Source organism: Nerophis lumbriciformis, linkage group LG02 (genome assembly GCF_033978685.3).
Source record: "Nerophis lumbriciformis linkage group LG02, RoL_Nlum_v2.1, whole genome shotgun sequence".
Classification (NCBI taxonomy): Eukaryota; Metazoa; Chordata; class Actinopteri; order Syngnathiformes; family Syngnathidae; genus Nerophis; species Nerophis lumbriciformis.
In genome coordinates, this window is record NC_084549.2 from 37,575,352 (window position 1) to 37,599,589 (window position 24,238).

The 24,238-nt window shown below is 36.7% G+C and overlaps 1 protein-coding gene across 3 annotated transcripts in view; it reads right to left on the minus strand.

Moving 5' to 3' along the window:
- The window catches only part of rmdn2 (regulator of microtubule dynamics 2), an 83,892-nt gene extending 66,685 nt beyond the window's left edge, over positions 1 to 17,207 (minus strand). The window contains exons 1-2 of one of the 3 annotated variants that reach the window (XM_061962270.1): positions 17,115 to 17,207; positions 13,079 to 13,531 (exon numbers count right to left, since the gene is read on the minus strand). In XM_061962270.1, the coding sequence (XP_061818254.1) occupies positions 13,079 to 13,530 (452 nt within the window). In that variant the 5' untranslated portion in view covers position 13,531; positions 17,115 to 17,207. Of the gene's footprint in view, positions 1 to 13,078; positions 13,532 to 15,651; positions 15,731 to 16,532; positions 16,766 to 17,114 lie in introns of those variants that run through there. The other 2 variants (XM_061962261.1, XM_061962278.2) reach the window with 2 other exon arrangements.
- Between the last annotated feature and the right edge of the window lie 7,031 nt (positions 17,208 to 24,238).

Here is a 24,238-nt window from a genome sequence, read left to right on the forward strand (position 1 = left end):
TTGCTGTGTGTATACTTTTGACCGAGCAGATTTGGTCACATTTTCAGTAGACCCATAATAAATTCATAAAAGAACCAAACTTCATTAATGTTTTTTGTGATAAACAAGTATGTGCTCCAATTACTCTATCCCAAAAAAATAACAGTTGAAGAAATTATTGGAAACTCAAGACAGACATGACATTATGTTCTTTACAAGTGTATGTAAACTATTGACCACGACTGTATCTACTGTGTGTTTATGCATGGACTATTATTATGTTTTTATTTTTTTATTTTTTATTAAATCAACATAGAAAAAAACACACGATACACTTTCAACTAGTGCATCAACCCAAAAAAAAAAACCTTCCCTCTCCCATTCACTCATACACACCCACTCACACAAAAGGGGTTGTTTCTTTCTGCTATCAATATTCTGGTTCCCACAACATGACTATTATTATGTTTGTAAAGGTAAATATTGTATGGGCCATTTCACAGGACACATGTTTAAAAATACTGTATGACATACTCGTTGACACTATTGTGTGTCTCAGCTGGGACAGGAAGTGCAATTACTCTCTGCAGTCAAACTTAATTTGCAAGGGAATAAATATTGTTTTAAATGTGAGTTCAAAAGCAAAACACTTGTTTCACTAGTTAAAAGCTGTAGCTTACATTAGTTTTCATTTGATTAAAGAAGACTGGATTTTTCCATGCAAGTCATTATAGCATTTCTTAGTTTTTATGCTGTTTCTTGCCTGTTTTTAATTCACTTTTATTATTGTATTATTTCTTTAGAATCATTCACTGATTGATTGTTTCTTGAAAAGACACTTAATTGGGTCAAGAAAAGTGCTATGCACTTAAAGAGTACTATTAAGTTATAAAACATGACACATTCTTTCACAAATATATACCGTACATGTAATAAACCATATAGGGAATATTTCCAAAATTCTGGGGGTTTTCTCTAGGTAATACAGCTTTCTTTAATGTCCCAAAAACACAAATGTCAGTTTAATTGGAGTATCTAAATTGGCTATCAATGTAAATGTGAGTGCGCTGTGATTGACTAGCAGTCCAGTTTGTACCCTGCCCATAGGCGCCGATCTACATTTCTGCCAGTGGGTGCTCGGACGGGCGGTAAATCTGACTCTACTTTTTTGAGCATGCGCAGTTTTTGCTTGGTGGTGAGAAAGAATTTGCCATCAATCCCACGTGGGTGCTCGGCATTGTCCGTGAGTGCTTCGGGGCCCGAGCACCCACAGACAATGCCACGGCGCCTATGACCCTGCCTGTTGTCTTAACTCCAGTTTACCTGTGAACCCAAGGAGGATAAGGGGTATAGAAAATGCTTTACGCTTCAATTTAAATGCAATAACCTCAGACATCTATACAATACAATAACACCAACAATTCAAATGGGGGTAGATCTCAATAATATATGATTGAAACCTCCCTTTCATAGTTTAAAACAGTAGTCGAGATGCTGTATGAACTTCAAACTAAACTTACTTCTGCTGTTCAAAGTTACATCTACACCTGACAGTTTTGATCTTTGTTTGTCAGCAAGATGTGTGCTTATTAGGAGCGCTGCCAGGTAGGAAAAACCCAAGGGGGACATGAAAAGAGCTCTCAATAGAGCTTAGCAAGTATCCTCGGTTACTCTGTACAAAAACAAATCTGAGTTACCATGCCCACATCAGTGGGCCTCTGAGCACGCAACCTAGCTTATTCAGCATGTAGCTGAATGAGAACCTTCCATTTGCAACAAATGCTGACGGATTATTAAGGGTTTACTTTTATTATAAAGACTTGGCAGGTCTTCACATGATACCATGTACTTTCCCATGCACCGATCAGGTGCATAGCTGATAACGTCATTGGGTTTTTAACTTAAATTGTCTGAAGGAAATACAATGTCAAGTAAAAAAATAACCTGTCACTTATTTGTCACAGTAATTGTGTGATGCATGCGTTTGCGCCATCGGTATTGTTTCATTACTACTATAGCACTTAAGAGTAGGTGTTGGAACCCTTGGTTCCTAAAATAGCACGAGGCAGGAGCTTATTTTTGAATGGGTTTTGTGCGAAACTGTTGAAGGCATTTGTGCTTGCTAAAAGGAAAAGGGGAAAACAAAACATTGGACTGATTTCATTTACTGGATTGTGGACTTCTAATTCAAACTGTTAGAATATTATCCAAATAGACGCTATCCGATAAATTGGTCCAATAAAGAGATATACTTAATTCATCACTTAAATCAAAAGAAACCATGCATCCGTGGAGAGGCCCTAGTCCGACCATTGTGCAAAAAGGTATGTTGTAAAAATCTAGGCAGGCATATCTTGTCATTGTATGAATCTACCATCAAGAGATTTAAATTATATAAATAAATGTCATAGCTCCATACCATTTAAGGCAAAATGTAAAAACCCACGACATGCGAGTATTTATGTGTAAAGACATCTCATTTTATGAATACAATCACTCGTCTGTCAAGTGAATAATAAAAGCCTCCATTCTCCACTATAAAAATAATCACAAAGACACAAAAAAATGGTCATATAGTATGTGTATTCCAGAAGTGGCTGCGTGAGCGTATGGGCCAAAGTACACATGTGCTGTGTGACCACAGGCCACTAGAGGACAGCAGAGGGAAACTAAATCAGGCCCATTTTATGAATGGCCTCATATGAATGTGAATACACCCTAATCAAATCAGATTAAATCAAAGTTCATTAATAAAGCACTTTCCATACATAAAACAAATGCAACACAAAGCGCATTACAGACTTAAAAACAATACCCCAATGAGCTACCTCCCTGATCATCAGTCACATACACGAGCATGAGCACCATATACACAGCCAGGTGAAAAAACACGATCACAGGAGGATACAGGACCTGTATCCAACCAGACCACGGCCACCAGGATGCTGACACAAAGCACCTCCACAGCCACGGCTGATAGAATCCCGACACTAATGCGGAGGTCTCCCTCCAAGGGACGATGAAAAGTAATAATAATAATACACATACAACCTCAATAATTTTTGAATACGATGCCACAAGCTTGGCACACCTATCTTTATGCAGTTTCGCCCATTCCTCTCGATGCCATCTCGCAAGTTTGTGTCCTGACTTCATAACTTTAATAACAAGGACCCCAGTGCCAGAGGATCTCAGAGTCTGCGAAGTTCGAAGTGTAAAAGCAAATCTGAAAGATAAGAAGCCCAATGCCATAAAATAATTTATAAGCCATTAGAAGACTTTTGAAATTGATCCTGAAACACGTCTTCTGGTCTTTATCAGGATACGTGCAGCTGAATTATTTGGGGTGCAATACTCTTTTTAGGAAGACCAGAAAGCAGGGCAATACAGAAGACTATATAACTCGTAATAAAAACATGCATTCATGTCTTTGTGTTGCACTTAGATATGTTATAGGGCAAACTTTGGCTATATATTCATCAATATCATAAAAATCTATTTGTAATTTTTTAAATATATGGCATAAAATTAAGCTCAGAGTCAAAATCTACGCCCACATTTTTCACTCGGAGGGATGCAGTCAAAGACAATGATTGTAGTTTAGATATGTGTCTCTCAGGGCCAATGACTATAAGTTCAGTTTTGTTCTGGTTAAACTGTAAAAAGTAATCTACCATCCAGTATATATTAAAAATAATCCTTGAGGGACACCACATTTGATTTTATGGATCTTTGAGGAGCTTGGCTCAGACCTCTCTGTTTTGAGTTTTCTTGGGTTCTTTAATTACCTTCCACAGTTCAAAATAATGCATTTTAGGTTGATTGGAAACTCTAAAATGCTCATACGACCTCATTAACTAAAAATTATTCTCATCAAAGAACTAAAATGTAATTTAATAAAAAATGTATTTAAATGTTATTTTGTGGGGATTATTTTGAGGGATATCTCTTCTTCTCTGGGCCGGCTAGGCCAAACACTAAATATATCTATTAAATAAAGTAACAAATAGGGCAACAAGAGAAATGTGCAAAACTTATATTTTGTAAAGCAAATCTGTACAGCAGATATTGGCATCTACATGAACAATATAATTTGCCTAAGACACGCAAAAAGATATCTATTTTTGACACTTAAATAAAGATGCTGCCAGTGTATGCTTCCCTCCATGATAGCTTGACGTTGACGTTCTCCTCTGATTTCAGATCAACATTTTATAATTAAAGTGACTGTTATAATTATTCATTTAGACCGTGCTTGAGAATCCTCCCTGTGTCTCTTCAATTGCTATTGTTTATTCGCAGCGAAGGAAGCTAGCAAACTTAATGAAGCACAATCCAAGTTTAAGCCCTAAATGTCTCATACACTTATTGAACACATTTTAAATTCTAAAACGTATTTGTACTCACCACTAATGAATACAACTGAAATATGATTAATAGAACAGATGGAATTGGAGTCATGGTCCAGCTTTTAGCCTGGTTGTCAAGCTAGTGCTAGAACCGTGTATGTCTGTTGTAGGGCCTCTTCTATCTCCCTTTAAAGCGGCTGGTGGTGGTACGTGGCACCGCTGCGTTGCAGGGCGTCAAGGCTAGCTGTTGGGGAAGGTGTTCCTCTAAGCCACATCTACACAATCTACAAAGCTGGCTTTTTGTATTTCTGGTCAAGATTTAGAATATATCGATGTATGTTCATCTCGCTGCAAGTCTTGAGGCTGGATTGAAACTAAATTGACTGTAGTGTGGTGTTGCTATCTCTCATGATGATGAGTTTTGATGGTCTATATTTTTTTTGTGGAAAAATTAATATATATGCTTTTTTAGTAAAAAACAAAACACATATATATATATATATATATATATATATATATATATATATATATATATATATTTTTTTTTTTTGTTTTTGTTTTTGTTTTGTTTTGTTTTGTTTTTTTGTTTTTGTTTTGTTTATATATATATATATATACATATACACATACATACATACATATATATATATATATATATATATATATATATATATATATATATATATATATATATATATATATATATATGTGTTTGTTTGGTTTTTTTTTTTACCAAAAAAGCATATATTTGCAGTAGGGCTGGGCGACATGGCCTTATTTTAATATCTCGATATTTTTAGGCCATGTCACGATTTACAATATATATTTCAATATTTTGCCTTAGCCTTGAATGAACACTTGATGCATATAATCACACCAGTATGATGGTTCTATGTGTCTACATTAAAACATTGTTGTTCATACTGCATTAATATATGCTCATTTTTAAACTTTCATGCAGAGGGGAAATCACAACTAAGTCAATTGACCTAAACTGTATTTATTAAACAGTTATTAAGCAGTGGCATAAACATTCATGTCATTTCAAAACAGAAAGTGCAAGATTGTCAGAGACATTTTAAAACAAGCTATTAGTGCACTTTTGTGCATGATGTCACTAAGATGACGTATCAAAACAACACTAAATTAAAGTGCACTTTTTGTACAGAACACCACTATACAATAGTTTAAAACAAATAAAGTGCACTTTTGTGCATGATGTCACACAATATATTTCAATAATTGTCAAATAAAAATGAGCTGCATAATAGGAAATCAAATAGTGTATGTCCTTTGCTATGTGGTAGGTTACTGCGGACGTTATCTCCTTCTGTTGTTGACTATTTTTTTCATACAGTGTTGATCTGGAAATGGTTGCCTCGGCATTTTGTTGGTGTGGCACCGAACGGAGATGTTGACATACGGAGTGTCAAGCACTCTTCATTCTCTAGCGGGTGACTTGTTAAATGATGCTACATATTAGCAGTAATGCTACTTTTTGTAGCAACGCTTTTGCTGCACACTTGACAAATTACGGTTGTCTGTTCGACATATTCCCGCTTGAAGCCAGACCACCGCCAGACGATGGACCCCCTGCTGTTTTTCTTGGGAATGAAATCTTCCTTCATTTAGAAGATTCGCACCTTCTTTCTCTCGTATTACCACTCGCATCACAGCTAACGTTACCTATGCTGACGTATGTAAGAAGGTGCGCTTGTTTTACATCTCTGTGAGAAGCAGAGACAAGAAAGAGTGAAAAAAGCCTGTCGTGTAATGCCCGCAGCTAAAAGCAACTGCGTGAGAACGTATACTCGAATATCACGATATAGTCATTTTCTATATCGCACAGAGACAAACCTGCGATAAATCGAGTATATTCGATATATCGCCCAGCCCTAATTTGCATGGTCGTGAATTTTAAATAACGGCGAGCATCTACTATAAACAATAAATGTTGTAATTCAATGACGTTTTAACAGTTGTATTTACAATTAACTCTGGTGATGTATGGACAAAAAAAATACTTCACTTCGCTGTATGTAATACACACCAGTCTCTAAATTGCATAACGTGTCTGCTCTGTGAGTGAGACACTTTTATTGAAGTCAATCAATTAATTTGAGGATGTATATATGAATAGACAGCTGTGGAGCAAACATTCCCATGACGGTACCAGGAAGCAAGACAAAAAGTGGTAATCACAAAGCAAATATTGAACTCCTGTTGCTCTATTTAAAACAGACTGCGTGTCGATCAGGCTTGCCTGTTATTAACCAAAACATTTATGCTTAAATCAACAGCTCTCCAATGCCATAAATGCATGTATCAAAAGGGAAACAGAAGCTGTAATGTCCTTGAGCTACAGCAGCATGACGTGAACAAATCCAGTGGGTACTGTTCAAGGAATTACAAGTCCTTACAAGACACGATAAATGAAGTCTATAACAGCTTGGAACAGAGTCGAGTTGACTGACAATTTATTTTTTAAATGTGTATCTAGCTCTGTTGATGCTGTGATAACATGAGTAAAGTACAACTTTAAAATTGTTACTGCACCCTCGACATCATGCTCTGATGTTTTTGGGGTATATTTTTTGAAGGAATTAAATACTTTAAGTAATCAGACATGGAGTCAGACTTAGATAATTTGGAGGGGAAAGCTGCATGGGTCCAATTCTATACTTTTACCACTAGCCCCACACCCTTGGATCACACATATACTGTAACAGAGCGGCAGGACAAGCTCTTTAATCAAAGGAGATATGTGCGTGATGTGATTTATTTCATAATAACCTGGGGCCTTATACAACAAGTTTGCCTATGCACAAAAACCTGCCGTACGCTCTTTTTAACGACAAGGTTGAGATGTATCAAGACTGAAGTTGATGTAGAAATAATAATACAAATTATATTTTTTTACAGACAAAAAGTTACATGAATGTACATTGTATCCCATGGTTGTGCTACTAATTGTGCAACATGTGAATGTTTTAAGTTAAACTAAATGTGTGTTTTCAAAGTGGAACAAATGAGGAGAGGAATAGGGATGGGAATTTGTCCGGTTCCGATTCCACTTAACGATTCATTTCTTTATTGGTTCTCAAGAAAGTGTTTGAATTGTAGAAAAGAAACCCATAATATAATCCCTTTAAATATGAATCAAAATCATTAAAGATGAAATAATGATTTACCAGAAATATTTCCAAGCTGTTATATTTAGTTTTGAGATAGGAGTCATCATCTTGATTCAACACAAGCATCTTTTCAAATTCAAAATAGCCCACATTTTAAGCTTAACAGTTCTAAATAATTACTGTTGTATGGTATGTGATTGTTAAGGGGAGAAAAGAGGAAAAATAATCATCCACGTTGCACAGAATATTCAATTGATATTGGTGGTGGTGTTGTAAAAATGTTCTACAAGATGACAGATAAATAATAGAGGTAAGGAGGAGTAGTACATTTACAACTCTGACGTAAGGTTCAGTGCATGCTGGCAGGTTTGTTGTGATGTCTTCTTGGCACTAGTATGCTACTTCCTCAACAAAGACAATGCCAATCAAGTACATATATATGAAGTACTGTTTCATCCTTTTCTAAACATTAAACCTGATATAGATACGATTTCTGAATTGCAAGTAGAGAAAATATATAACCACAACTTAGAACAACAGCCTCCTCTACCACAAAATAAGTTAAAACATTGTCTTAATCATCACCATTTAACCAGAGATGTGTGTTTTTAGAAGACTTGATTGAAATGGTTGTCCATTCAAACGACAAACATCTGTGTTATAGAGGTCTGCCATGAGTTCAAGGCATTTGGCTATGCAGAGGTGGGTGACTGGCCATGCGGCCCTTGATAAGGCTACTGTTTACACTAAAACCTGATGCAGAATTACATGACTTTGAGTTAGACTATATAATCTAGAAGGGTACTGCACATTTTTTGTATTACTTTCTGTATAGAGATTAGATCATTACAAGTGGTTTATCATTGACCAATGATTGTCATCAGCCACGCCAAGTTTGCAAATCCCACTTCATAAAAAAATGGTGTGCTGGAATGTGTGTCATGATGACACTAAGGAAATATAATACAGTACATACACTGTGTCTGCTTTAGGACCGGTCAAACTTGATTCATGTAATACAGTATAACCCCTGATGTCAAACACAATCTGTTCTGAGACATCTTTGATTTACTGTATTTTCTGGACTATAAGCCGCTACTTTTTTCCAACGCTTTGCACCCTGCAACTTATGAAGCGGTGCAGCTAATTAATTGATGTTTCTTTGCCAACGGCCACAATGTTTTGTATTAAACAAATAGTTTTCATATTAAGCCAAAAGACACACTGAAATTTGTTTGTGCTATGTCGCCATCTTTTGGACAAGTTTTCTCACTGCAGGTGCTGCTGGTTGACAATGTACTTCCTGTTTCGTGCAAGAAGAATGTTCATTCATAGCATTTTTGCTCGAAATGATTCTACATTCATACTGCAAGCAACATTTGTAAGTTTTACAATACAACTAAAAAATGTCATACTTCCTAAACCGCCCCATGTGGGACGTCTGAAGGTGTGTTTTGATGTAGATGATGCATATGACTGAATGATGTGATAATGCATATACATTTTTTCAACACTTTTATGATGCAAAATGGCAAACATTGTTCATTGAAACAAATTAGTAGGACGCAAAAGAAGAACAATCAACCATAGACTAAAAGAAGACTTGCTTGCAACAAGAAGAATACATTATATGGAACATTTATAGCACAAAGTTCTACAGAGGCCAAACACAAGTACAAAATGTATAAGAACAAGCTCAATAGCATACTACAAACATGTAGGAAATAATATTACAGTCAATTATTTGACAAACAAAAACAACATGAGAGCAACATGGGGCATCCTAAAAAACCCAAAACCAGTGAAGTTGTCACGTTGTGTAAATCGCAAATAAAAACAAAATACAATGATTTGCAAATCCGTTTCAACCCAAATTCAATTGAATACACTGCAAAGACAAGATACTTAAGGTTCGAACTGGTAAACATTGTTATTTTTTGCAAATATTAGCTCATTTGGAATTTGATGCCTGCAACATGTTTCAAAAAAGCTGGCACAAGTGGCAAAAACACTGAGAAAGTTGAGGAATGCTCATCAAACACTTATTTGGAACATCCCACAGGTGAACAGGCTAATTGGGAACAGGTGGGTGCCATGATTGGGTATAAAAGCAGCTCCCATGAAATGCTCAGTCATTCACAAACAAGGATGGGGTGAGGGTCACCACTTTGTGAACAAATGCGTGCACAAATTGTCGAACAGTTTAAGAACAACATTTCTCAATGAGCTATTGCAAGGAATTTAGGGATTTCATCATCTATGGTCCATAATATCATCAAAAGTTTCAGAGAATCTGGAGAAGTATCTGCACATAAGCGGCAATGCTTGTGACCTTGGATCCCTCAGGCTGTACAGCATCAAAAAGCGACATTGGTGTGTAAAGGATATCACCACATGGGCTCAGGAACACTTCAGAAAACCACTGTCAGTAACTACACTTTGTCGCTACATCTGTAAGTGCAAGTTAAAACTCTACTATGCAAAGCCAAAGCCATTTATCAACAACACACAGAAACGCCGCTGGCTTCGCTGGGCCCGAGCTCATCTAAGATGAACTGATGCAAAGTGGGTAAGTGTTCTATGGTCTGACGAGTCCACATTTCAAATTGTTTTTGGAAACTGTGGACGTTGTGTCCTCCGGACCAAAGAGGAAAAGAGCCATCCGGATTGTTATAAGTGCAAAGTTCATAAGCCAGCATCTGTGATGGTATGGTGGTGTATTAGTGCTCAAGGCATGGGTGACTTACACATCTGTGGAGGCACCATTAATGCTGAAAGGTACATACAGGTTTTTGAGCAACATACTGTATGTTGCCAACCAAGCAACGTCTTTTTCATGGACGACAATGCCAAGCCACACTCTGCACGTGTTACAACAGCGTGGCTTCGTAGTAAAAGAGTGCGGGCCTGGCCACACTGGTCTGCCTATAGTCCAGACCTGTCTCCCATTGAAAATGTGTGGCGCATTATGAAGCGTAAAATACCACCACGGAGACCCCGGATTGTTGAACAACTTAAGTTGTACATCAAGCAAGAATGGGAAAGAAGTCCACTTGAAAAGCTTCAAAAATTGGTCTCCTCAGTTCCCAAATGTTTACTGAGTGTTGTTAAAAGGAAAGGCCATGTAACACAGTGGTAAAAATGCCCTTGTGCCAATTTGTTTGCAATGTGTTGCTGCCATTAAATTCTAAGTTAATGATTATTTGCAAAAAAATGAAGTTTCTCAGTTCCAACATTAAATATCTTGTCTTTACATTGTATTCAATTGAATATAAGTTGAAAACGATTTGCAAATCATTGTATTCTGTTTTTATTTACGATATACACAATGTGCCAACTTCACCGGTTTTGAGTTTTATACTTGTGGGTTAGGTGGCGACTGACATAATATGGTAATCGTCAAATTTGCATAGCTGGCCATGACTCATTTGCAAAAAGTGAGTGAAAGTAGGGCTGGGCGATATATCAAATATACTCGATATATCGCGGGTTTGTCTCTGTGCGATATAGAAAATGACTATATCGTGATATTCGAGTATACGTTGTCACGCAGTTGATTTTAGCTGCGGCCATTACACTACAGGCGTTTCTCACTCTTTCTTGTCTCTCCTTCGCACAGAGACATAAAACAAGCGCACCTTCTTACATACGTCACATACTGTCGCGCGTGCAACGTCATACGCCCTCGCGGAGCAGAGAAGTAGCTGCATGGGAAACGTTAGCTGTGATGCTAGCGGAATGGTGCGAGTGGTAATACGAGAGAAAGAAGGTGCGAATCTGGTAACAAATGAAGGAAGAATTAATTTCCAAGAAAAAAAGCAGGGGGTCCATCGTCTGGCGGTGGTTTGGCTTCAAGCGGGGCAATGTTGAACAGACAACCGTAATATGTCAAGTATGCGGCAAAAACGTTGCTACAAAAAGTAGCATTACTTCTAAGTTGTAGCACCATTTGAAAAGTCACCCGCTAGAGAATGAAGAGTGCTTGACACTCCGCATGTCAACATCTCCGTTCGGTGCCAAACCAACAAAATGCCCAAGCAACCATTTCCTGATCAACACCGTATGAAAAATATAGTCAACAACAGAAGGAGATAACGTCCGCAGTAACCTACCACATAGCAAAGGACATACACTATTTGATTTCCTATTATGCAGCTCATTTTTATTTGACAGTTATTGAAATATTTTGTGTGACATCATGCACAAAAGTGCACTTTATTTGTTTTTAACTATTGTAGTGGCGTTATGTACAAAAAGTGCACTTTAATTTAGTGTTGTTTTAATACGTCATCTTAGTGACATCATGCACAAAAGCGCACTAATAGCTTGTTTTAAAATGTCTGACAATCGTGCACTTTCTGTTTTGGAAATTACATGAATGTTTGTGCCACTGCTTAATAACTGTTTAATAAATACAGTGTAGGTAAATTGACTTAGTTGTGGTTTCCCTCTCTGCATGAAAGTTTAAAATTAGCAAACAATAATGCACTATGAACAAGAATGTTTTAATGTAGACACATAGAATCAGACTGGTGTGATTATATGCATCAAGTGTTAATTCAAGGCCAAGGCAAAATATCGAGATATATATTGTGTATCGTGACATGGCCTAAAAATACCGAGATATTAATAAAAGGCCATATAGACCAGCCCTAAGTGAAAGACATGAAACCCCCCCACAAATATGTTTAGAACTACAAACCCCGTTTCCATATGAGTTATACAAAGTGCTAACTGCTAGCCTCAGGCACAAACACAGAACGTCATAACTTGAAGAGACACGGCAACCCGCACATATCACAACATGGAGGGCACAGAACAGCTTCATTTCAAATTGAAAGGTAAAACAAAAGTAGCGAACAAAAGGAACATTTGATATATAAATAACGTGACAACGTCAGACAAGCAGAAATACACAGAGCCATGTTTGTTTACAGCAAAAGTCACTGCTTCTTCTTCCTCTACTTCCGTTCCGGTATGTCACCCATGTCAAAATAAAGTATTCCCATCTAAAAAGGACTCGCATCTCAGCCTTGCTTGTGACAAACAAAAATAATGAAGCTATCAGCATTGCTATAGCTGGTCGCGCACCTGAACAGAGTTGACACGCGGCAAGTTATTTTTTTCATCTCTACTTTGAAAGACTGTTTACATATTTGGCAAACTAAATTCCAACAATCAGTGAGAGCAAAATATAGTATAGCCTGTGTTACCTTTTACAGCAGGGGTGTCAAACATAGTTTGCTAGGTATAAAAATGACCTTGAATTTTTAAATGAAAGAAACTGCTGTTCTAAATTAATATAAATATGCTGAAATAATATGTATCCCCTTCTAACTTCATGTGTGATTAATCAAATACTTTTAAATGCACACGTTTTGTTGCAGATGATGCTACATATTTACAGAATAAACTGCATGATGTTAAAGGTTGGGCCCTAAGGTCTAAAATGTTATGAACCTGTTCTAGATGGATAGACCAAAAAATCCCAGATATGTTGACAATCTTCGTATATTCCTTGCATTTTAAATGCTGTGTAATGGTTATTCAAATATAATTGTACATATAGTTAAATATGACAAGCTGTCCTCTATTAAGATGTTGTAGACCACTTACCCTCCTTCACTCTCTGCTTCTTCAGAGCTCCGCCCCCCTCCTATGGCGCCAGCGATGCTCACTGCAGCCCTTTTCCTCCGTGTTGGCGTGTTCCTGTGAGAGGCAGCAGCTCGACGTGCTTCTATCCTATCACCTCCCCCCAGCTCTTCGCTGACTTGACCATGCACCACCGGAATGGCATTCTTCAAAGCCTTCATCTCTTCTTTCAGCTCTGACACACACTGAATTAGGGCCTCCAGGCGGTGCAACACCTCAACCTGAGGCCCGGGCAGACCCGGACTATCAACAAACATCATGCCAGTCGCAAGTTCATTATTATGGTACAGGTATTGTGCTGGCATTGAGGCTCTCCGTCTCATCTTGAAGCCCTGATAACATGCCACTGCCAAGCCGATGCCAGCCACTCCAGCCAAGGCACCCAGAACCAGAACTTTGCTGTCTGAATGGGCCATCCTGCAGGTCATTAGAGAAAGAAAAACCTCCATGTCACTAAGTCTGGAAATGTTCAGTTCAGTGCAGTTCAGTTTCAGTTTATTTCGAACATGCATACGATACAATGTAATGCATCACACAATTCCAGTTGTTTCATTACAGCCCGTCCAAAAAGGAGTAGGAAGAAGCAGAGCTTATTTAATCCTACCCCTTTTCATACCATAGTAATTTTATCCAATTTCCTTGTTCTCCGTAACAGAACAGTGAATAAATAAATAATACATAAATAATATACCATAGTAAGCGTACAAATATTAAATACATAAATAATCTTAATCTAAACAAAAAAAGGGTTCAAGATGTTCATCATAATTCTTGTTCTGTGTACTTTGTGAACACTTGTAGTTTGAACAGTCTCTTAAACTGGATCATATTGGTGCTTTGTTTGATTTCTTTGGTTAATCAATCCATAATTAAATTCCACATACTGATATACGAAAGGTTTTAAGTGTTGTACGAGCATACAAATGTTTTAAATTAGATTTCTCTCTAAGGTTATATTTCTCTTCTTTTGTTGAGAAGAATTGTTGTACATTCTTGGGTAGCAGGTTATAGTTTGCTTTGCACATAATTTTAGCTGTTTGCAAATGCACCAAATCGTTGAATTTCAATAATTGTGATTTAATAAATAAAGGGTTTGTATGTTCTCTATATCCAACATTATGTATTGTTCTAATTGATATTTTTGTAACACAGTTAGTGAATGAAGCACACATTTGTAGTTGTTACCCCATATTTCTGCACAATAACTCAAATATGGTAAAATTAGCGAGCAGTAGAGAATATAAAGTGATTTTTGATCTAGAACATGTTTTGCTTTATTCATTATTGATGTGTTTCTTGCTACTTTATGTTGTATGTTTTTACATGAGATTTCCAATTCATTTTATCATCTATTGTTACACCCAAAAATGTGTTTTCTTTTACCCTTTTCAATATTTACTCCGTCTATCTGTATTTGTGTTTGACTTTCTCTTCTACTGTTACCAAATAGCATTATTTTAGTCTTACTGAGATTCAAAGATAGTCTGTTTTTTTTCAAACCATCTTTTTAATTTGTTAATTTCTTCTGTTATTATTTGTATTATCTTTTGTGTGTTCTCCCCTGAACAAAATGCTGTTGTGTCATCTGCAAATAATACTAACTTTAAGTCCTTTGTAACTTTACAAATGTCATTCATATAGAGATTGAACAATTTTGGTCCGAATATTGATCCCTGAGGTACGCCACAAGATATGTTTAGCTCTGTGGAAGTGTATTCGCCTATTTTCACGTATTGCTTCCTGTTGGTTAAGTAGCTTCAATACCAACCCTCTGATGCCATACCGTTCTAATTTTTTTATTAAAGGCCTACTGAAATGCGATTTTCTTATTTAAACGGGGATAGCAGGTCCATTCTATGTGTCATACTTGATCATTTCGCGATATTTGCTGAAAGGATTTAGTAGAGAACATCGACGATAAAGTTCACAACTTTTGGTGGCTGATAAAAAAGCCTTGCCTGTACCGGAAGTAGCAGACGAGTAGCGTAACGTCACAGGTTGTGGAGCTCCTCACATCTGCACAATGTTTACAATCATGGCCACCAGCAGCGAGAGCGATTCGGACAGAGAAAGCGACAATTTCCCCATTAATTTGAGCGAGGATGAAAGATTTGTGGATGAGGAAAGTGAGAGTGAAGGACTAGAGGGAAGTGGGAGCGATTCAGATAGGGAAGATGCTGTGAGAGGCGGGTGGGACCTGATATTCAGCTGGGAATGACTAAAACAGTAAATAAACACAAGACATATATATACTCTATTAGCCACAACACAACCAGGCCTATACTTAATATGCCACAAATTAATACCGCATAACAAACACCTCCCCCCTCCCGTCCATATAACCCGCCAATACAACTCAAACACCTGCACAACACACTCAATCCCACAGCCCAAAGTACCGTTCACCTCCCCAAAGTTCATACAGCACATATATTTCCCCAAAGTCCCCAAAGTTACGTACGTGACATGCACATAGCGGCACGCACGTACGGGCAAGCGATCAAATGTTTGGAAGCCGCAGCTGCATGCGTACTCACGGTACCGCGTCTGCGCATCCAACTCAAAGTCCTCCTGGTAAGAGTCTCTGTTGTCCCAGTTCTCCACAGGCCAATGGTAAAGGTTGACTGTCATCTTCCGGGAATGTAAACAATAAAACACCGGCTGTGTTTGTGTTGCTACAATCGGCCACAATACACCGCTTCCCACCTACAGCTTTCTTCTTTGCTGTCTCCATTGTTCATTGAACAAATTGCAAAAGATTCACCAACACAGATGTCCAGAATACTGTGGAATTTTGCGATGAAAACAGACGACTTAATAGCTGGCCACCATGCTGTCCCAAAATGTACTCGACAATCCGTGACGTCACGCGCTGACGTCATCATACCGAGACGTTTTCAGCAGGATACTTCGCGCGAAATTTAAAATTGCACTTTAGTAAGCTAACTTATTAGCTAACCGTATTGGCATGTGTTGCAATGTTAAGATTTCATCATTGATATATAAACTATCAGACTGCGTGGTCGGTAGTAGTGGGTTTCAGTAGGCCTTTAAGATGTAGATCAATAAGCAGTGTGATATATATTATTTTGAAGCTGAGGTGACCCAGTTGCTGTATGGTTGAGAAAGTAAACGCTCTGCTGAATGGAGATGTATTTTGGCACATTCATCTAATATTGTTGAAACATTAGAACCTCGCCAATCCAACAAGACACATTAGAACATCACTATTGAAATCAAATATATCATTATTAGAGCTCTGAGAGTTGAGCAAGATGAGCTATTATTGTAGTAAACGAGGGAGTATAGCCGCCTCCCATTTATTTGTAACATGATTACAGTGACAAGTGACGTTGCGGTTGGACTGTCAGATTGTTTTTTAAACCGTAAAAAGCAGCCATACACCTCAATTAATTACCTGGAGTTGCAAACGATGGTTGTGCCTCTAGCTAGCTTGCCTTGGTAGCGTTTAAAACAAAGACCTTCGTGGAGGTTATAATTAAAATAACACTGATACACCAGCGTAATACATCACTACTACATATTTCTCTAAGTAGTGCCTTATTTCAAATTAATAAGACATTGCAATAGTATTGCGAATCCTACTGCCAGAGGAACATAAAGCTTATCCTGACCATGGTCCTGACAGCTCTATGGTGCATCGATGAAAACAGTCCGTGTGCGTTTACGCACAGGAAAAAAACTTAAGTTCCGCTTTGCGAGCCTCCCAAAACACTCGGGAGCTTTTCGAATTGTTCCCGAAATTAAAACAATTGGAATCATAAATGACAGAGTCAATATTCAAAAATATGGCGGATGTTTGTATTTTGTTAACCTCTTTACATTTGAGACCAAAACAGTTCCGGCTTTATGAAATTAATAACTGGCCATAATGCAAAATGCACAAACCGACAAGACGTTCAAACAAAGATATTGTTTTTTAATGAACATTTTAGTTTCTAATATCAATAAATCAAAAATAGTAAGTTCAGTCACTCACCTCGGTACATTCAGCACTCTTCGGAGCACAGCTGGAGAGCAGGGCACTGTAGTGACTCAGCCAGCCAGAACTTGCAAAGTTACTAAACTATAAATATTATCACATCAACCTTGGACCTGTGCATGGTCAGTGCAGGATGTCCTCGCACAAGTTTATTTAAGTGTAATAAATGACTCTCACAGAGAATATGGCCAAAGATTAACTTTGATTTATTCATGTATCCTGCTTTTTTCTATGTCTTATTTTCATATTGTTTAAATATGGTATACTTGATATAAAACAGTATTGTCACGTTTTAGTTTTTTCCATTTGCATTACACAGAAAACTACATACTAGAATAACTTTATTTTAATGCAAATACTAATTCAAATGTAAAATGTATGTTATTTACCCTGATCTACTCTCTATTTTATGCTGCTGCTGTCACATATACTGTATATACTGTAATATTGTACATGGTCATTGGTATATATTGTATATATGTTATAGACATAACATAATATATCTGTATATATATTATTCTGTACACATATTATGTATATATTCGTATATACAGTATGTTAGATTTTTTATCGCTATATTAGTCTATTTATACCTGCATTGTTCTTTCCATCCTTACACTTTCCATCATTGTAACTGAGCTACTGTGTTGAACAATTTCCCTTGTGGATCATTAAGGTGTGTCTAAGTCTAAGTCTATGTCTAAGACTAAGTCTAAGTCTATTTATGGCATAAAAACTTTGACCACTGTAATTTTCCTTTGCCCCATTCTGACAGCAAAAAAAAGTCCATCTGAAATTCTCAGACGTGGCTGAGGGAGAAAAAAAAACTTGGCGAGCAGCTCCAGGTTTTCCCAGCAGGATGTGTCGATAAGCGAGTTGCATCTCGTCATGGCCATGTTCCCATTAGGTCAAAGGCCGTAGATAAGCAGATGTTGTCAACAATGTAACACATCTGCCCATTCCACTGAATACCATACCATACCAACTTTATTCCTAAAGCCCTTTAAACACAACCACAGTTGAAAAACAAAGGGCTGTACAACACAAACAATTACAAATATAGACAAAAACGATAATATATATAATTTAATGCAAAGTTAAAATATATATTTAAAAGGATCAAATGTCCTGCACATTAAGCCTATGACATATTTTGTAAATACATTTCTAAACATAAGGAACATAACATGTTACCTGTCCCTGCTTCCTAAAATTAGACCTTACCATGAAATATAGTTATTTAAATCCGTCAGTAATGTTTTTTTACATACTTATGTTACCACTTATTCCAACAATACTGAGTTTATTAAAAAAAAAAAAAAAAAAGACTTAAAGCACCAGTAGAGTGGAAAAACAAGTTGTCCCTATATTGAAGCTATTATCATATATACAGTATATATATATAAGACTTCCAAAGTTTTCAAATAAATAGATATGATCAAAATAGTATCAATCTCACAGAGGTTCCCAAGAGATAAAGAGCCAGCCTGTCACATATGTTCACGTGACGTAGTGGTAGTAACAGCAGATCCCTTCATCACTAGCAACAACGCAGATCATGCAGACGTTGTGAGAACCAATTACTGTGTGCAAAATTATGATCCAGATCCTTATATTTTTGATCCTGAATATAAGGAAGATGATCTACAAGTTTTAGAAGCTCTGCTAAACAGATCCAGCTAAGCGTCATGTAGCAGTATTGAAATACACAGTAGAAACATAATAAAACGATAGTTTACTGTACAATGTCTGCTCTTACTTCGATAACGTCTGATAGGATGTCCATATCTTCCCGTTTAGATGAACAATTAACCATGACGTACGCAAAGGGTTAACAAGGAAAGGTCTCCCTGCAGACACTGTTTTCGGTTGTTTGTGTTTGTCTTCATCTCCGTGTATAAATTGAATTTCACAGATGAACAACTTCTAGATTCATGGCTGAATCCTCCTAAAATCCAGATGAAAGGCATGATTTATAATCTGGAACAACTTTTACAAGATGAGACGCGATGATACGGGAGCAGCAGGACATCAGAGTAAGAGCAGAAGGACATCAGAGTAAAAGCAGCAGAGGGCTTCTTAGCTGTCTATATCATTGCACCGCAAAATAATATTTTGTCTGCATTAGCGCTTATAATAACAACATCGCTAATATTTGGTTAATATTCAGGTCACGATATGTATATAGAGTATTGTTGGCGGGTTTTGGATGGTTATTCAAAAGGTTTGTGGGTGAAATAGAGAGTCTCCACTGAGTACATTGTTAGCGGACTTGTTATGTATTTATTTATGTGTGACTTAGAATGCATAAAAAAAGAAAAACATATGTGTTCATGTCTTATTTAGGAATTGTGAATGATAAACTGCACATCTCTATCTAAATTTTGCATATTTCCAATATGACTGGTCTGATAACATGGTCAGAGTGCAAAAGCGTTTCTATTGTGACATCAATCTCCAGAAATAGCCAAAGGTATTCCGAGCAGAATATTCAAAATGGCAGACTGAATTTGTGGCATTTTGTGATGTTTAAACTGTGCTTTTACATATTTTCCATCCATCCATTTCCTACCGCTTGTCCCGTTCGTATTTTACGGATTGTAAATACAATTAGATATGGTTTAATGCAGTGGTCCCCAACCACCGGTCCGTGGATCGATTGGTACCAGGCCGCACAAGAAATCTAAAAAAAAAAAAAATATATATATATATATATATATATATATATATATATATATATATATATATATATATATATATATATATATATATATTTTTTTTTTTTAAATTAAATCAACATAAAAAACACAAGGTGCACTTACAATTAGTGCACCAACCCAAACAACCTCCCTCCCCCATTCACACTCATTCACAGTCATTCACACAAAAGGGTTGTTTCTTTCTGCTATTAATATTTCTGGTTTCAACATTATATATCAATATAGATCAATACAGTCTGCAGGGATACAGTCCGTAAGCACACATGATTGTATTTTTCATGACAAAAAAAAAAAAAAAAATACCATACACATACTCAACCCAATGGGATGACAATGAGAAACCAGGTCTAAAAAGGGGGGTCTCTTTAAAGGCTAGAGTATACAAATGACTTTTAAGATGGGACTTAAATGTTTCTACTGAGGTAGCATCTCTAACTGTTACTGGCAGGGCATTCCAGAGTCCTGGAGCCTGAATAGAAAACGCTCCATAGCCCACAGACTTTTTTTGGGCTCTGGGAATCACTAATAAGCCGGAGTTCTTTGAACGCAGATTTTTTTCCTGGGACATATGGTACAATACAATCAGCAAGATACGATGGAGCCAGACCGTGTAGTATTTTATACGTAAGTAGTAAAACATTAAAGTCACATCTTAAGTGCACAGGAATCCAGTGCAGGTGAGCCAGTATAGGCGTAATATGATCAAACTTTCTTGTTCTTGTCAAAAGTCTAGCAGCCGCATTTTGTACCAACTGTAATCTTTTAATGCTAGCCATAGGGAGACGCGAAAATAATATGTTACAGTAATCGAGACGAGACGTAACGAACGCATGAATAAGGATCTCAGCGTCGCTAGTGGACAAAATGGAACGGATTTTAGTGATATTACGGAGATGTAAGAAGGCCGTTTTAGTAACACTCTTAATGTGTGACTCAAACGAGAGAGTTGGGTCGAAGATAATACCCAAATTCTTTACCGAGTCGCCTTGTGTAATTGTTTGGTTGTCAAATGTTAAGGTGGTATTATTAAATAGGTGTTGGTGTCTAGCAGGACGGATAATCAGCATTTCCGTTTTCTTAACGTTGAGTTGCAAAAAGTCAGCAGACATCCATTGTTTAATTTCATTAAGACACGCCTCCAGCTGACTACAAGCGCTTTGAGTCACGAGAGAAAAGCGCTATATAAATATAATTCACTTCACTTCACTTCACTATGCATTCTAACTATCAAATAAATGCTATCAAACGTCCGCTTACAATTGAGCATTTGGGAGACGCTCTATTCTGCCTATAAAGTCCTTAAAAAAACATCCAAACACCTTCATATACATGATGTAAGTATATATGTAATGTAGTAACGGGCACATTTATAATAACATTTAATATTTTCATATTTTGATCAATTTAAGCATATGCGGCGCATTATTTAAAAAAATGCATCACAACGTTTGCTCTTTTTTCTTCATCAATAATTTCTACTTATTGCAGACTTCATGAGAGCCAACAAACATAATAAAACATCACCTAATGTCCAAGGCCTGCTGTCATCAGGATGCCAACTCATATATTCCCATTTGGATGAAGAATGACTTGTAATCCTCGCAAAGAAATGGGGTGACCAAACATTTTTTCGTGTTGTTCTTGCCATTCCTGGATTTAAATTGGATGTCAAAGTGTACCGACTTGTCGGAATACATCTTCAGCCTTCTTCTGTCCAGGTGAGATTCATGGTTTATGATCAAACAGAAGACCATTCAATGATGCAAACATAGGGACACACGGTAGTGATCACGTCGCCACTATAAATAGTTTGTCTGCGTTAGCGCTTATGATGACAATATCACTAATATTTGGTTGATATTAAAATCACAAAATGTAAACGGGGTATTGTTGGTTGTTTTTGGAAGGTGGATTGACCAAGCCATCAATCCATTGTGCCTACATTTAACCAACCACGGAAGACACTACGAAATTTGTACGTTGTTTCTGATTGGTTTAAATTGCGTGGTGTCTTCCGTGGTTGGTTAAATGTAGGCACACCTGAGATACGGACACGCAGATTGTATTACACGCATGCGCCTCTGAATGCGCTTGCGCACAAGTTGTATTACACTCTCACAAATCTGGATGCGCTTGCTAAAATCGTACACGGCAGAAGTGTCGCAAAAGTCACGTGTAAATAGACAGCCTATCGAGGGTCCTTATATATATATATATATTATATGTAAATGTGTATATATGTGTGTGTATATGTATATGTCTATGTATATGTATATGTCCATGTATATATATATATATATATATGTATATGTGTATATATGTATATATATATGTATATATATATGTATATGTGTATATATGTATGTATATGTGTATAAATGTATGTATATGTGTCTATATGTGTGTGTATATATATATATATATATATATATATATATATATATATATATATATATATATATATATATATATATATATATATATATATATATATGTATTCATACATATATATTCCTCGCGTACTAATTGACTTAAAGAGCGCACTTGCTGCATGTCATGTTATCGATGGTAAAATGCATTTTTAGACAATATGATTTGCCTGAGTAGCTAAAAAAAAAAATAAATTAAAAAAAAAAAAAATATATATATATATTTTAACTTGGGACTTCCCGTGGGCCGGATTTTGACACTGGGGGGCCGTATCCGGCCCGCGGGCCGTAGTTTGGGGACCCCTGACCTAATCCTCTGTTGTGTTTGTTCTACTACAGTACACGTTGACAGAATATGTAGTTTATGATGAACATAGAAATGTTTTAGAAGGCATCATTGATACATGTCTTGGGAAAACGATAGGAAGAGCCCAGTTCTTAGGTTTAAATATGTAATAACAAAGAGCAGATTAACCATAAACTGGGGTTGTCTCGATACCAATATTTTAGTACCGATACTTTTGGATACTTTTCTAAATAAAGAAGACCACAAAAAATGGCATTATTGGCTTTATTTAAAAAACTAATCTTAGGGTACATTAAACATCTGTTTATTATTACAATCAAAGAACAATCATGTCCTTAAATAAAATAGTGAACATACTAGACAACTTGTCTTTTATTAATAAGCAAGCAAACAAAGGTTAACATATTGTGTCATTCCTCATTCTATTATTTTGTCAAAATTATAAAGGACAAGCTGTAAAAATGGATTATTAATCTATTTGTTCATTTACTGTTAATCTCTGGTTATTTTCTGTTTCAACATGTTCTATCAACACTTCTGTTAAAATGTAATTATCACTTATTCTTCTGTTGTTTGGATGCTTTACATTAGTTTTGGATGATAACACAAATTTAGGTATTGTTCCGATACCAAGTAGTTACAGGATCATATTTTGGTCATAATTTAAGTTCTCATGTGTCCAGGAACATATTTCCTGAGTTTAAGAATATAATATGGATTTAAAAAAAGGAAAAAAAAGAAAAGATTTTGTGACGATAAAAAATATTGATGTAATCATAGTAGTATTGACTAGATACGCTCCTGTACCTGGTATCATTACAGTGGATGTCAGGTGTGGATCCACCCATGGCTTTTGTTAGCGATGACACCGGTGAGCTGTTGTATCCTCCTACGGTGTGTAGTGAAGCATGTTTAGCTATTCCTCGTCCTGCAGGGGTGATACTTGAAAGAATCGTATTTTATTTGTCACCATGGAGGCCAGGATCAGTGATTTAGAAGTAGCTGAAACACTGCAGACTGCGGATGGATGTTCGCTGCTAGCTAGCTAGCCATGTCTTAAAGCACCTCTTCCTGAGGGCGTTTCAGTGTTATGGCTTCACCTTTATTGTCAATTTTTAGACCAAAATGCGAGCGTTCTCCCTTTTTTGTCTACACACTGTGTCTGCTTGTAAGTACTCCGTGATTGTGTGCTGCCGAACATGCTCCTCTGCTCGAAAAACCAGCAATGGCACGTATAGTAGAGTATAGTACCATTTTTGATTCATTAGTACAGCGATACTATACTAGTACCGGTACCCTGTACAACCCAACCATAAACATAGGGATTAAAAGTCCAACCACAGGTATAAAATCAGGTAATCAGTCCATTAAACAGGATTAAACAGAAAGCTGCCTTGGTAGCTTCAACCATACTGCTGAATAGCATTATTGAGCTGACAGGGTTGATGAGGGAATGCAGAAGTCAAGTTCGGGTGCAGAGGTATTAATTGATTACAATAATAAGCCAGTTTGTAGAAATGGATGGTTAATATGAGAAAGGGTGAAGCAATATAAAGATACAGAGGATACCATATGGTTTTTAAAAATCTGGATGTAATACTCATAAAGATGAATAAGTACTGGAGAACCCTTTGTGGTACAGTAATTGCAATGGCATTGGTATAT